This window comes from Pelophylax lessonae (assembly GCF_965119305.1).
Source record: "Pelophylax lessonae genome assembly, chromosome: 7".
NCBI lineage: Eukaryota > Metazoa > Chordata > Amphibia > Anura > Ranidae > Pelophylax > Pelophylax lessonae.
Window position 1 is genome coordinate 53,272,765 of NC_138774.1, and position 15,766 is coordinate 53,288,530.

A 15,766-nucleotide genomic window follows, 5' to 3' on the forward strand; every position below is an offset into this window, starting at 1 on the left:
AAACTTTTACACCGGGACCTGGAGGGGAAACTGCTTCTCCCTGTCTTGCAGAGCTGGTGGATCAGTTGGTCCGGGGGCTATATTTTTATCTGTGATGCCTCTTTGGATGCAGCTCCTTTTGATTTTTAGGCTGTCTGTATTAGCAGTGGTCCTTCGGCGTATTATCTGGCTGAAATGCTGCGGACCAGACGTCTAAGAAGGCTTTATCTAATCTTCCCCTTGTAGGGGATTGCCTGTTTGGAGCTTCCTTGGATGACACCGTTAAGGGTTTCACAGGGGGAAGAGTACTGTTCTTCCACAGGCTACCAAGGGCAAGGATTCTCCTCGGCTCATAAGAGGTTTTTTCGTCCCTCAGGGTCTCAAGACAAGGGATCAAAAGTCAGGGCCTCCACTGGAGGTTCCAAGACCTGCGGACAGGGCTGCCTCTGCATGAAGGGGCACCCTCATCCATATCTGGGGTGGGGGGACGGTTTTTGGATCCATGGACCTCCCTGGTATAGGACACATGGGTCCACAAAGTTATTCGGTCAGGCTACGAGATCGAGTTTGGTCTTGTCCTCCGGAAAGGTTCTTCCCTTCCAACCTGCACTTGTCCCCGGATCACTTACGGGCCTCTTTGGGGTAGTGTGATTGTTTCAATTTGGAAAGTTTTCAGGGGTTTTAACTCAAACCTCTTTACTGTTCCCAGGAAGGAAGGCAAGGTATGTCTAATTCTGGACCTCAAGGCGCTAAACTGCTTGTGTGAGTACAGAAGTTCCACGTGGAATCCATTCACACGGTAGTGGCGTCCCTACGTCAGGGGGATTTTCTCTCGCTTCTATGACATCAAGGACTCCTACCTGCACATTCTAATGTGTGCCGGTCACCAACGCTTCCTCTGTTTTGCCGTGGGCGAGGAGCATTATCGGTTTGTGGTGTGGATCTTTGGTCTCGGCTCTGCACTGCTGGTCTTCACAAAAGTGTTGGCCACGGTGCTGGCATTGTTTGAGTCAGCGGGTGATCGCGGTACTGGGGTACCTGGACAATCTTCTGCGAGCAGAGTCTCCGACTGCTCTGATGGACAACTGGAGATTGCGCTGCGAACTTTGAGGGAGTTCGGTTCTAAACCTTCAGGAGTCTGCTTTGGTTCTGTCCACCAAAACTGGACTATATGGGTCTGACACTAGATTTGGCCCCAGCCAGTGTGTTTCTTCCTCTGGAATAACTCCAGACATTGCAGGAGGCAATTCAGCTTCTGCTGTTCAGCAGACAGTCATCCCCCCGGGCTTGCATGTGGGTGCTGGGTCTGATGGTGTCCACCCTCAGGGCGGTCTGTTTGCACAGTTCCGCACAAAATCTCTGCCAAAGAGATTCCAGTGAAATGGGACAAGGATCTACGGTCTCTAGAGGTGGCTTCATTCTCTGGCACTTTGACAGGGAAAATCCTTTCTCCCCCTGTACTGGACGGTTGTCACCAAGGATGCCTGCCTGTTCGAGTGGGGAGGCGTTCTCAGCACAGATGTGCTCAGGGGGTCTAGACTCAAGACTGCCGATTAATGTTCTGGAAATCCGAGCGATCAGCCTTCGTCTGGCTCATTGGACAATTTGTCTTCAGGGGTGTCCGGTACAAATTAATTTGTACAATGTCACGGCCGTGGTCTTTGTCAATCACCAAGAGGGGCACAAGTAGTGTCCTGGCGGCTCGGTAAGTAGCCGGCATTCTAAGGTGGGCTGACCGGTTAAATCCAGCCCTCTTAAATTTCTGGGCCTTGAGTACCATCAAGGGCCAGGTATCGGTTTTGGCGGTCTTTTTCCAAGGGCCTTTGGCCTCACGCTCCCTGGTGCGTACCTTTCTTCAGGGTGTCTGACATATTATTCCTTCAGTGTGTGCTCTGTTGCCGCCCTGGGATCTTAATGTGGTGCTTTCTGCTCCACAGATGCCTCCCTTTTGAAAATAATCAGGAGGTTTCACTGCCTGCGCTGCCCCAGAAGGTGGCTTTTTTTTGTGGCTATCACCTCTGCGCGCAGGCTGTCGGAATTGGCAGGATTATCCTGTCGTCCACCTTATTGGTGATTCACAAGGATAGGGTGGTGCTTCGCCCCTGTCCGTCATTCCTTCCGAAGGTGGTCTCTGACTGTCATTTTAATGAATAAATTGTGTTGCCTTCGCTGTGTCCCAGGCCAAACATCCGAAGGAAATTGCCTTGCATGCCTTGGATGTGGTCTGGGCAGTTGGGGTGTACCTGGCAGCTACAGAGTCTTTTAGGAAGTCAGACTCTCTATTTGTGCTTACAGGCGGACCTTACAAAGGGTTGTCCACTTCTTCTGTGACCATTTCCAGATGGATCAGACAGATGGTGGTTCAGGCCTATTGCATCAGAGATCAGGTTCCTCCTTTCCCTGTCAAGGCGCACTCTACTAGGGCGCTTGGTGTCTCCTGGGCTTCCGTCATCAAGCGTCAGTGACGCAGGTTTGCAAGGCGGCCACCTGGTCGTCGGTGCACACTTTTACAAAATTTTTATAAGTGGATGTGTTGGCATCTGTGGATGCTTCTTTTGGCCGCAAGGTTTTGCTGGCTGCTTTTTAGAGGACCTGGGCCTCCTTTGAGGGTGTATTGTTTTTTCTCAGGTGCGCTCCATTTGTTTATGGTTGAGGTCCCTCCATGTTACCTGGTTGGCTATGGTTAGCCTTGGGAAATTTTTTTTCTGCTTTTTTTTTTTTTCCCCCTACCCCTCATGTTTAACACTGAAAATGGGATTTTTGACTTACCGTAAAATCCATTTCTCTGATGTTCATTGACAGACACAGCACCCACCCCTCTGTGGAGTTGGCTTTCTTCTGACACTGCTTGTAACAAAACTGAGTGCATATAACAGAGTGGTTGTATACCCCCTGGGATTGCCCATAGGCATAGTCAAGCTTTTTCCTGCCTAGTGTCCTACTCCTGTAGGGGCAGTATAACCCAATGGTTAAGAATCAGGAGCTGTGTCCGTCAATACACATCAGAGAAATGTATTTTACGGTAAGTCAAAAATGCAATTTTTTAAAAGTGCAACGTAAATTCTGATCTCCATTTTTTTTTTCCTTTAGTGATTTTAAAGTTGCACTTGTTTGTCAAAAAGCTATTTTTTTTAACTTTTTTATTTAGGTTTTATTTATTAAGATGTTATATATGACATTGGCTAAATCTGTGTATGTAGTATATCTTCAAACCTTAATATACCATAAATAACCTATTTTTAGGTTTTTACTCCAGGAGTATATAATGAGTTTGGAAATTCTATAGAAAATGCTTAAATAATGCATTACAATTAAATGTTTTTTTTTTTTTTCTTCTTAATTTAACTAAACCCATTCGATTTTAGTGGACTTAAATGTACTGAGATTTTAGTCGACTAAAATGCGACTAAATTCATTCAGATTACTAAAATATGACTAAAACTAAAATGCAATTTTAGTCAAGACTATGGTTGAAACGAAATCGAAGATTGATCTCAAAATTATGCATAATACATACAGGGAGTGCAGAATTATTAGGCAAATAAGTATTTTGACCACATCATCCTCTTTATGCATGTTGTCTTACTCCAAGCTGTATAGGCTCGAAACCCTACTACCAATTAAGCATATTAGGTGATGTGCATCTCTGTAATGAGAAGGGGTGTGGTCTAATGACATCAACACCCTATATCAGGTGTGCATAATTATTAGGCAACTTCCTTTCCTTGGGCAAAATGGGTCAAAAGAAGGACTTGACAGGCTCAGAAAAGTCAAAAATAGTGAGATATCTTGCAGAGGGATGCAGCACTCTTAAAATTGCAAAGCTTCTGAAGCGTGATCATCGAACAATCAAGCATTTCATTCAAAATAGTCAACAGGGTCGCAAGAAGCGTGTGGAAAAACCAAGGCGCAAAATAACAGCCCATGAACTGAGAAAAGTCAAGCGTGCAGCTGCCAAGATGCCACTTGCCACCAGTTTGGCCATATTTCAGAGCTGCAACATCACTGGAGTGCCCAAAAGCACAAGGTGTGCAATACTCAGAGACATGGCCAAGGTAAGAAAGGCTGAAAGACGACCACCACTGAAGACACACAATCTGAAACGTCAAGACTGGGCCAAGAAATATCTCAAGACTGATTTTTCAAAGGTTTTATGGACTGATGAAATGAGAGTGAGTCTTGATGGGCCAGATGGATGGGCCCGTGGCTGGATTGGTAAAGGGCAGAGAGCTCCAGTCCGACTCAGACGCCAGCAAGGTCGAGGTGGAGTACTGGTTTGGGCTGGTATCATCAAAGATGAGCTTGTGGGGCCTTTTCGGGTTGAGGATGGAGTCAAGCTCAACTCCCAGTCCTACTGCCAGTTTCTGGAAGACACCTTCTTCAAGCAGTGGTACAGGAAGAAGTCTGCATCCTTCAAGAAAAACATTATTTTCATGCAGGACAATGCTCCATCACACGCGTCCAAGTACTCCGCACCGTGGCTGGCAAGAAAGGGTATAAAAGAAGAAAAGCTAATGACATGGCCTCCTTGTTCACCTGATCTGAACCCCATTGAGAACCTGTGGTCCATCATCAAATGTGAGATTTACAAGGAGGGAAAACAGTACACCTCTCTGAACAGTGTCTGGGAGGCTGTGGTTGCTGTTGCACGCAATGTTGATGGTGAACAGATCAAAACACTGACAGAATCCATGGATGGCAGGCTTTTGAGTGTCCTTGCAAAGAAAGGTGGCTATATTGGTCACTGATTTGTTATTGTTTTTGAATGTCAGAAATGTATATTTGTGAATGTTGAGATGTTATATTGGTTTCACTGGTAAAAAAAATAATTGAAATGGGTATACTGTATATTTGATTTTTGTTAAGTTGCCTAATAATTATGCACAGTAATAGTCACCTGCACACACAGATATCCCCCTAAAATAGCTAAAACTAAAAACTACTTCCAAAAATAGTCAGCTTTAATATTAATGAGTTTTTTGGGTTCATTGAGAACATGGTTGTTGTTCAATAATAAAATTAATCCTCAAAAATACTCATTTGCCTAATAATTCTGCACTCCCTGTAGTTTTAGATCAATCTAAACTAGGTTGTTCAGAAAGATTGTTGGGTGTATGGCCAGCCTCACCAACCAAACTACGATACCTCTGTACCTTATTTTGGATAACCAGTGTTTGTTGGTTTTGTGTTTTCCAGGTATTTGAAGAAGCACATGTAGATGCTGTCATGATCCTAGGAGAGGCCTTTGCCTCTAAGGAGCCATTCAATTTTGGTACACAGAACACAACCAAAAGGATCCACGACTTGATTCCTGTGATGCTGAAGCACCGACTCACCCCTCCACCTGAAGAAACCTACTCCTTGCACCGGAAAATGGCAGGTTCATTTCTGATCTGTGCCAAACTTAATGCCACCTTTTCGTGCAAGGAGCTCTTTGATGATATTTACAGGGAGTATTGGTCAAAACGTGGACTTGAGGGGAAGCAGACAACCTCTGACTGAACCACTTCACAATTTTTTTCACCTACTTGAACTGAAACTTGAAAGCAGGAATAGGGAGCAGGAACCCCTACCTTTAAGGGTCTTCTTTAAATGGCAGTCTGTTTGGCAAGAGATTAGAGGACTAGCACAAGCACAAAGATATGGTCATTTGTGGCGGAACACTGATGTATCACAGAGATAACTATGCTTTTTGAAGTTTTCACTATGGGTCCACCTTGTTAGTAAAATTACTTTTAAAAAAGCACCTTAATTGAAAACAATCTTCACTGTGCATGAGCGACCTGTGGTCTTATGGCCAACCAGAACTTGTATTGCCTGAATGGCTGTAAACCAAATATATGGTATATGGCCAAAATTTGTGGATGCCTGATTTTCACACTTGTATGAGCTTGTTGGACTTCCCAGTTAAAAACCATTGGAATTAATATCAGGTTGTCCCCTCCTCCTTTACATTTGTAACTGCCACCACTCTATTGGGAAGGCTTTCCATAAGATTTTGGGAAGTGCTTGTGTCAGTTTGGGCTCATTCAGTCGAAGGAGCCATTAGTGAGCTCAGGTGCTGATGTTGGACTGGATTACCTAGTTTGTATTTTTGGCGTTTGAATTAGTGTAGAAGTGGTAAGTAGGAATGTGGTCAAGGTTTCCGTGCAGGCCACTTAAGTTCTCTACACAACTCATCAAGCCATTTCTTTATGGCACTGACCTTGTGCACCTGCCCTCGGATGTATATAGTTGGGTGTCCACATACTTTTGGCCATAAAGTGTAACCTATACACAGAGGTGGACAAATAAATCTAGAAATCCAGAACTAGTTAGTGAGATCCAGAAGAAAGCAGTCTCTTCTAAAGTTAAACTCCCGTTTTTTCTTTTTTTTTTTTTTTAATAAGAACCATTGTTGAAACCTGATTGGTCAGCACTGTATTAAGTAAAGCAGCACCATCTACATACCCTTTATTTGCTGTAGAAGATTCTTAAAAATGACCTCACTAAAAATGTATTTATTACAGGTATTTATAAAGTGTCAAAAGCATACAGATTGTACATTCACATCAGTCTCTGCCCTCAAAGCGCTTACACTATAAACCAATTAACCTACAGTCATGTATTTGGAGTATGGGGACTCCAGTGCTGCAAGGCAGAAGTACCCTAAATCTGACTCCAGCTTTTTGCAGCAGTAATATTTTTAAAATTAGAAAATGTCACATGTCGGGATTTTATATAAACCAATCAGCCACAACATTATGACTACCCAGGACACTCCGTCAAGGCATTGACACCACTAGATCTTTGAAGGTATTTTGTGGTATCTGGCACCGAACCGTTAGTAGCAGATCTTTTTAATCCCTGTAAATTGCAAGGTAGGGCCTCCGTGAATTAGACTGTTTTCCAGAACATTCCACAGATGCTCAATTGGAATGATATCTGCACAATTCGACCAGTGTTCCTCAAACTATTCTTCAATTCATGAGACCAGGCCACCTTCTTTCATTGCTCTGTGGTCCAGTTCTGATGCTCACGTGCCCATTGTAGGCCTTTTGGCTGTGGACATGGGTCTGTGGCTACGCAGCCCCATACGCAACAAACTGCTATGCACTGTGTGTTCTGACACCTTTCTATCTAAACCAGCATTACATTTTTTTTTTTTTTTTTTTAGCAATTTGAGCTAAAGTATCTCTTCTATTGGTTAAGCATGGGACTATGCAGGCCAGCCTTCACTCCCCGCCTTCACTCCCCACATGCATCAATGAGTCTTGTAAGCCCCCCCCCCCCCCCCCCCCCCCCCGTGACCATGTTGCTGGTTCGCCGATTTTCCTTCCCTGGAACACTTGGCGTAGGTCCTGATCACTGCAGACCGGGAACATCCCACAAGCGCTGCAGTTTTGGAGTTGTTTTCACCCAGTCATCTAGCCATTACAATTTGTCCCTTGTCAAAGTCGCTCAAATCCTTACACTTGCCCATTTTTTTTATCTGCTTTCAACACCTCAATTTTAGGGACAACATGTTCACTGAAAGCCTAATGTATCCATTTGACTTTCAGATGCCATTGTAACAAGGTCAACATCAATAACGTCAATGTTATTCACTTTACCTGTCAGTGCTCAAAATGTTATGGCTGATTTGTGTAGCCAATGTGTAGGTGTGATAGCACTGGACTATAGGAGTGAGGTTTTGATATTGTTGGATAAATTATTGACTTCGGTTCTCCTTCATGTAGATCAGAACCTTGTTCTGGTCTCGTGTTGCTTCCTCTCTGATGGTCTCTAGGAGAACACTCAGTGGATGGCAGAACTCTAGGGGTGGGTATTAAGGAGCAAAATAAAGGTAAAGAAGATGCGCTGGCCTATAATCAATCAAGACTGCTGCACTTGAGACTCCCTGAATACCAGGAGAAATAATGAACCAAGCTATAAGTGAAGTGTGCTGTCATAAAATATCACAAAGGAAAAATATATAATGTGTAAATATATAGTGCAAAATGAATCCTAACTCATATAATCCTTTGCACCGAAACCTCAGATGATATGTGACAACATATAGATTGCAGCTCCAATCCTAGTTGACGCCTTCTGAGGGGAAACGCGTCGGTTGGAGACAGCCATGACGTCAGCACACACGAACCGCACTGCAGGCAGCCGTGCAACCACGAGAACCAGTGTTATATCTCCATGATTGTTTGTGTTTTCTTTTAAAATAAACAACAATTTTTAAGTGATAATGCACTATTACTCCTCCTTTGTTCCACATTCTCAACTGTGACCTCGGAGACGGTGTCCGTTTGCTGTATCATGGATTGATTCCCTAACAGTTTACACGCTCATTGACTCTTGGGTCTGGTAAGCAGCCAATTTATTACTAGAGCACGGTGGTGATGCATGCAGCACTTTTAAGAAACAAGACCTTAGCACCATTCAAAATCACACTTTTTGGGCTTGGATTATTAGCTCTTTGGAACTTTATTCTGTGCATCCAGTTTTTAATTGCACTTTAGTTTTACATACACTGAACAAAATTATAAATGCAACACTTTTGTTTTTGCCCCCATTTTTCATGAGCTGAACTCAAAGATCTAAGACTTTTTTATGTACACAAAAGGCCTTTTTCTCTCAATCATTGTTCACAAATCTGTCTAAATTTGTGTTAGTGAGCACTTCTCCTTTGCCGAGATAATCCATCCACCTCACAGGTGTGGCATATTAAGATGCTGATTCGGTAGCATGATCATTGCACAGGTGTGCCTTAGGCTGGCCACAATAAAAGGCCACTGAAAAATGTGCAGTTTTATCACACAGCACAATGCCACAGATGTCGCAAGTTTTTAGGTAGCGTGCAATTGGCACGCTGACTGCAGGAATGTCCACCAGAGCTGTTGCCTGTGAATTGGTCATTTCTCTACCATAAGCCATCTCCAAAGGCATTTCAGAGAATTTGGCAGTACATCCAACCGGCCTCACAACCGCAGACCACGTGTAACCACACCAGCCCAGGACCTCCACATCCAGCATTTTCACCTCCAAGATAGTCTAAGACCCTCCACCCAGACAGCTGCTGCAACAATTGGTTTGCATAACCAAAGAATTTTTGAACAAACTGTCAGAAACCGTCTCAGGGAAGCTCATCTGCGTGTTCGTCGTCCTCATCGGGGTCTCCACCTGACTGCAGTTCATCGTTGTAAACGACTTGTGTGGGCAAATGCTCACATTCAATGGCGCCTGGCACTTTGGAGAGGTGTTCTCTTCACTGATGAATCTTGGTTTTCCTTGTACAGGGCAAATGGCAGACAGTGTGTATTGCATCCTGTGGGTGAGCGGTTTGCTGATGTCAACGTTGTGGATCGAGTGGCCCATGGTGGCGGTGGGATTATGGTATTGGCAGGTGTATGTTATGGTCAAAGAACACAGGTGCATTTTATTGATGGAATTTTGAATGCACAGAGATACCTTGACGAGATTCTGAGGCCCATTGTTGTGCCATTCATCCACGACCATCACCTCATGTTACAGCATGATAATGCACGGCCCTATGTTGCAAGAATCTGTACACAATTCCTGGAAGCTGAAAACATCCCAGTTCTTGCATGGCCAGCATACTCACCGGACATGTCACCCATTGAGCATGTTTGGGATGCTCTGGATCGGCGTATACGACAGCGTGTTCCAGGTCCTGCCAATATCCAGCAACTTCACACAGCCATTGAAGAGGAGTGGACCAACATTCCACAGGCCACAATCAACAACCTGATCAACTCTATGCGAAGGAGATCTGTTGCACTGTGTGAGGCAAATGGTGGTCACACCAGATACTGACTAGTTTTCGAAACCCCCTAATACAGTAAAACTGCATATTTTAGAGCGGCCATTATTGTGACCAGCCTAAGGCACACCTGTGCAATAATCATGCTGTCTAATCGGCATCTTGATATACCACACCTGTGAGGTGGATGGATTATCTCGGCAAAGGAGAAGTGCTCACTAACACAGATTTAGCGAGATTTGTGAACAATATTTGAGAGAAATGGGTCTTTTGTGTACATATGGGGGCAAAAACAAAAGGGTCACATTTATAATTTTGTTCAGTGTATGTTATCACATTATCTGATGTTTCGGTGCTTATGATTATGAGTTATGATTGATTTTGCACTATATATTTACAAATATATTTTTCCTTTGATATTTATTTTATGACTGCGCACTTTACTTCTATATTGGGTATTAAGGAGCGCCCAGTAAAAAGTTAATGGCACAAAAAGGTCAAATTGAAGTGTTTTTTTTGAACAAAATGATCAGAAATGCCCAACCCCCTTCCTTCCTCAAGGCTGAAACCGTGAGTATGAATGGACTCGGGCAGGGTGCATTTGTTGTCTCTCTGCCTGTGACCGAAGCCGGCGTTATACAGGAAACACCGGCTTATGTGGCTCCACTCCACAGCCGCATGCTTCCTCTAGCGCCGGCTTTATTCACACTGATACTCTGGGATAGCGGGTTGGCAACCCTCGATCTGGGCTTACTGACCTGTCCTCACAGAGCCGGAGGTCGCGGGCCACCGGTTGGGCACCCCTAAACTGTCAAACTTGGACCTATTGCAGACTGTCGGCATTGTCTTCCAAACCTGTTGGTTTTATCGAATACATTTTTTTAACAATCACTTTGATTTGACCCTTTTTGTCTCATGATCTTTTGTACTGGGTGCTCCTCAATACCCACCCAGAGTTTTAAAAGCCAAGGAACATATTCGAGCCTAAGAAAAGTTAGATACACTGGCAGTGCTGGGACAAGGTCATCCAGTGCCCAGGGCGAACGTGCAAAACTGCGCCCCCCCCCCCCCCCTGGGTTGTGCATGACCAATCATTTTACCCATGCCTGATAACCACACTTGATAATTACACCTATGTATAGAGTGCTAAGGTCAGGACTGGATAATTTACCCCTATGAGGCATTTCATATATGCATGAATACATACATGCAAACACTCAATATATACATTAAACCACCAACTAATATACCTGTCTAACCCAAATGTATTCCCTGAATTTTTTTCATAATAAACGTTTAAATCCCAACTTCAGGAAAAAAACAAAAAATCAACCCTTACAATGGGGCCTGAAAAGTCCCAGTATATTCCTAAGACTAGAATGTAAAAAAAAAAATGGTTTAATATTCTCATTGTGTGTATGGGACTTTTTTATTCTAGGAGCAGAGGATTAGGGTAAAACCACTTAGTCCCGGTTCACACTGGTGTGATGCGGGAAACCCTGCTATTCAGTGCCGGTTCCCGCATTGCACCAGAATCGCACAGTGGTTTACACTGAGACCTGCAAATCTCTGGGGGGTGTCAATGTAAAGGTAATGATGACACTTTCAGATTGGTTCGCAGATCGCAGTTCAAACTGTGAAATGGTGCAGGAATTGGATCGCATAGGTGTGAACACCCATGCAATCCGATTCCAGTGCGAACCAAAAAAAGGGCCCTGCTCCATTCTTGTGCAAATAGGATGCGATTTCAGCCAAAAAGTTTGTATGGCTGAAATCACATTGCACAGACATCGCATGTGATCTGCACCACAATGTGGTGCAAATCACATGCGATGTCTGCCATTGCAATAGTGTGATTCGGCACTTAAACTGGCACACATGCATAGGTTTTTTTTTTTTGGTTTAGCCAGTGGGCTGAATTGAAAAAAAACACTTACAGATTCATCCATCCACACAAGAGGTGGATGAAGAAATCCCCTCCACGAGACGTATTCTGATGCTGGGGACTCTTCTCTGTCAGAATACACTGATCAGCATTACAGCCGATTGGCTGCAATGCTGATCGAACAAAGTTTTCCAGCAGGCTCCCATTCTACAGAAGCTCCCATTCTGACAGGCGGCTTCTAACAGGCAAGGCCACACATAGATCAAAATTCAGCTGGTCCCTGCTGAACCGAACTAATTTTGTTTCATGTGTACCCAGCTTTACCTTACTCCTTGCTCCAGTAGGCTCTCTCCAGTGCTGTGATTGGTCCTCGGGAGCTCCTGGGTAAACTGTGAATGGGTCACACTCCAGCCTAATCATACCATACAGGGTTAATGTTCCTGTATGGTATGTGATGAGACTTTGGGTGGTAGAGGAGAGCACTGTAGCTGGCTGGAGAAAATATACATGAGGCTATATCCCCCAGCACTGCAAGGGTGGACTGTTTCACTTTGCTGGAGTTGGGCTGCAACACATCACTTGTTTATGGTCAATCTTTGAATAGGTTAGGAATATAATGGGACTTTTCAGGCTCTACATACTGTAGATGTATTCCACATACACAATATATCTTATTAAAAGGCAGGATTTTCATTAAGATACAGTGTGTATGTGGAACACATTTACAGTATGTGGAGCCTGAAAAGTCCCATTATATTCCTAACCTATTCAAAGCATTTTACTTTCTGTTTAGTAAACCTGCACTGCAAGGGTCAGTACAGGTTTACAGCATTGCACAGTGTAAAACAGGACAGGACAGATCGGGACTCACAGGAGGAGGAAATGCAGTCTGCTATCTGTCTCTTATCTTCAGTCTGCAGAGGAGGAGAGGAGAGGAGAGCTCCGATGTCTGCTGGGCAGAAAGCAGTGATCGAGGCTGCAGTGTAGTGTGCTCTGCTTGCTCCGCCCACCTGTACAGGAGCTCTCACGGTCCCCATCCAACCAGCCAGCCTGTACGAAACCTGTGCCCAGGAGAGAGTTTCTCTCCTTTCCAGCAAGGGGCGGGAAGCCTGCAGAAGATATGGGCGCATTGTTGGCTCTGATTTGGGACATGTTTTAGCAACACAGGAGCTTAGAATAAAGGTGATTCTTCAGTGTTTTGGCGCCCCCTCCCACACTCCTCCCATACTCCGCCCAGGGCAGCCGCCCCTCCCGCCCACCCCTTGTACCGGCCCTGTACACTGGTTACCTGGCTGTTGGATTTGTCCATTTTTGCTTTTGATCTACACTGGCTTTTATCTTGGCAGTAGCGGGACTAATGGGCAGTACACACGATAAGAAAATCGGACCTGTAAGAGAAGCGATCGGTCGATTAGCTGTTCATTAGTATAGTGCTTTCCACAGCTGATTCGGACTGTTTTGACATAAATAACGAAGGTGCAAGCTAGAAAATCTTTATCATTAGTTAAAGGATAAGTTCACTTTTTACCAAAAAAAATTAATGCACTTTTTTTTTTTGCAGGTAATTAAATGTGCATTTTTTTTTTTTTTTTGGAGCCTGTAAAGCATTGCACCATCGATCAGCAGATCGCTGGTACCATGCAGGTCCCCTGCAGATCTGTCAGTGCATTTGTGTGCCCCTACATCCCGTACGGGCAAGCATGTACAATCTGACAGGAAGAATCAATGAACTACCACTGTGCTGTGAACTACAAGCCGACAGCCGCAAAGGATGCTTGTTTTTCATTCACACACACAGCTGTGTAAATGAGTGGCGCGGCTGTGTGGGCAGTTGGACAGAGAACTTCTCCCGGTACTGCTGTCACAGGGGGGGATCGGGCAGCGGCTGCAGCATTGGGAACAGGTTACATGTTCCCAAAGGTGAAATTATCCTTTAGCACAGCGTCTGATGTAATTGATGGAAATTATAAATAGATAATAAAATACAATAGAAAATAATGCGTGCGATCGGAAGCTAAGAGTGACCCCAAAGATGCTAGTTTGTAGCTACAATTTGCCTTTGTCATTCAAGAATTTTCGTACAAGTTGACATTCTCAGTTATATCCTGATACTCAGTTTCATGGAAAGTGTGCACTAGGCTCAATACTTTGCCTTTGCATCAGCTGTATCACAAAATGAAACAAATATGCTAAGATACAGTAGATACACTATATTGTCAAAAGTATTGGGACACCTGCAGAGGTGTAACTAGAACCTTCAGGGCCCGGTGCAAGAAACCATGAAGGGCCCCCAGACCCCTTCCCTTCAAGCCTGGGGATCTTCCCACTGATCCTGGGGCCCTTTAACCTTGTTGCAGGGCCCTTTATTATGGTCCCGCAGCAAGATCCTTTAACAAGTTCTGCAGTGGGCCCCTGTCCTGCCATCTTGGGGCCTCCCCATGGTGGTGGAAGGCCAGGGCCCGGTCGCAAGTGGGACCTTTGCGATCCTGGAAGTTCACCCATTGGTGTCAGTAGTTTTTATTTTTTGGTATTTTAATTGTATTTTTTATCATTTTATCTTATTTTTTTACAATGTCACTGACTATGACCATTCAGAAAAGGAAGGAGCTGGTAAATTACATATTTACCGACCCCCCCCTTCCTGGTTCTCTATTGTGAAACATCCCCTGCAGCAGCCGGCAGGAGAGGTAAGGGAGACCAGTGGGGGGGGGGGGAGAGACACAGGGGCCCAGAGACAGCAGAACACAAGTGAACTGGAAAGGCGGAGTGACAGGGGCAACATACAGAGGAACCAATCTCCTACATTTTCCTCCTGCAGCTACAGGAGGAAAAAGGAGGACAGTGATTTCTCTACATGCTGCCCCCGCCGCCCCTCCTATCCAGGTGTACAGGGGAGCCGCATGGAGCATGGGGCCCGGTGGCAATTGCAACCCCTGTAGTTACGCCGCTGGACACCTGCCTTTACAAGCACATGAACTTTAATGGCATCCCAGTCTTAGTCCATAGGGTTCAATGTTGAGTTGGTCCTCTCTTTGCAGCTTTAACTCTTCTGGGAAGGCTGTCCACAAGGTTTAGGAGTGCGTCTATGGGATCGTTTGACCATTCTTCCGGAAGTGCATTTATGAGGTCTGGCACTGATGTTGGACAAGAAGGCCTGTCTCGCAGTCTCCGCTCAAATTCATCCCAAAGGTGTTCTGTCAGGTTGAGGTGAGGACTCTGTGCAGGCCAGTCAAGTTCCTCCACCCCAAACTCGCTCATCCATGTCTTTATGGACCTTGCTATGTGCACTGGTGTGCAGTCATATTGGAACAGGGAGGGGCCATCCCCATACTCTTCCCCACAAAGTTGGGAGCATGAAATTGTGCAAAATGTCTTGGTATGCTGATGCCTTAAGAGTTCCCTTCACTGGAACTACGGGGGCAAGCCCAACCAATGAAAAGCAACCCCACACCATAACCCCCCCCCCCACCCTCCACCAAATGAAACTGTCAAGAGTTTTAAAATGTTCTAGCACAGAGAAACCTGAACAATGGGCAACGTCCCTCTGAAGTGATACAGAATTTATTTATTCAGTTTGTTCTATTTTGTATCAATATGTACAGTATATAGATTTTATGTGTCATTAAATTCAAACCATTAGACTGGTAAAGTATTTAAAAACGCACATTTAAATTTGTATACCTTTACAGAATAAATTATATATTCCTATTTATTACATATGTGTGCTGTATCTCCTCTTACGTACTAGTGCTTCTTTGAGTGCTCTTATGAAAGCAATGCAACCAATTTTAGTGCTGCTTGAGAAGTTTGGGTAGCCAGTGGGCCATGTAGCAGCTCGAGGATATGCAATGAGCCTTTATATCTGTTGCGAATTCTGATAAGTTTCTCTACACTTTGTGTCTGTACAGTAGGTGCAGCGATTTCTTTGGAATACACATTTTTTTTTTTTATTTATTTATTTTTTTTTTAGGGGCAGTTCACACTTTTTCCCTTTTTGAAAGACATTTTACCTAATTGTGAAATGTATGTCCCGACAAGAACATACAGGAAGCAATTGTTTCTTATGTGTCCCATTCACACTGCAACGCAGCCTAGTGCTGCAGTAAAATGCAGACATACGCATTTTTTTTTGCATTGCACCGGGCTGA

General features: G+C 44.4%; 1 protein-coding gene across 1 annotated transcript in view; it reads left to right on the forward strand.

Annotated features, from left to right (window-relative positions):
* Window positions 1–5,492, forward strand: part of COQ8B (coenzyme Q8B) — an 83,164-nt gene extending 77,672 nt beyond the window's left edge. Inside the window, exon 15 of the mRNA XM_082263138.1 lies at window positions 5,176–5,492. Coding sequence (XP_082119264.1) covers window positions 5,176–5,481 — 306 coding nt within the window. The 3' untranslated portion in view covers window positions 5,482–5,492. The remainder of the gene's footprint in view (window positions 1–5,175) is intronic.
* Window positions 5,493–15,766: the final 10,274 nt, after the last annotated feature.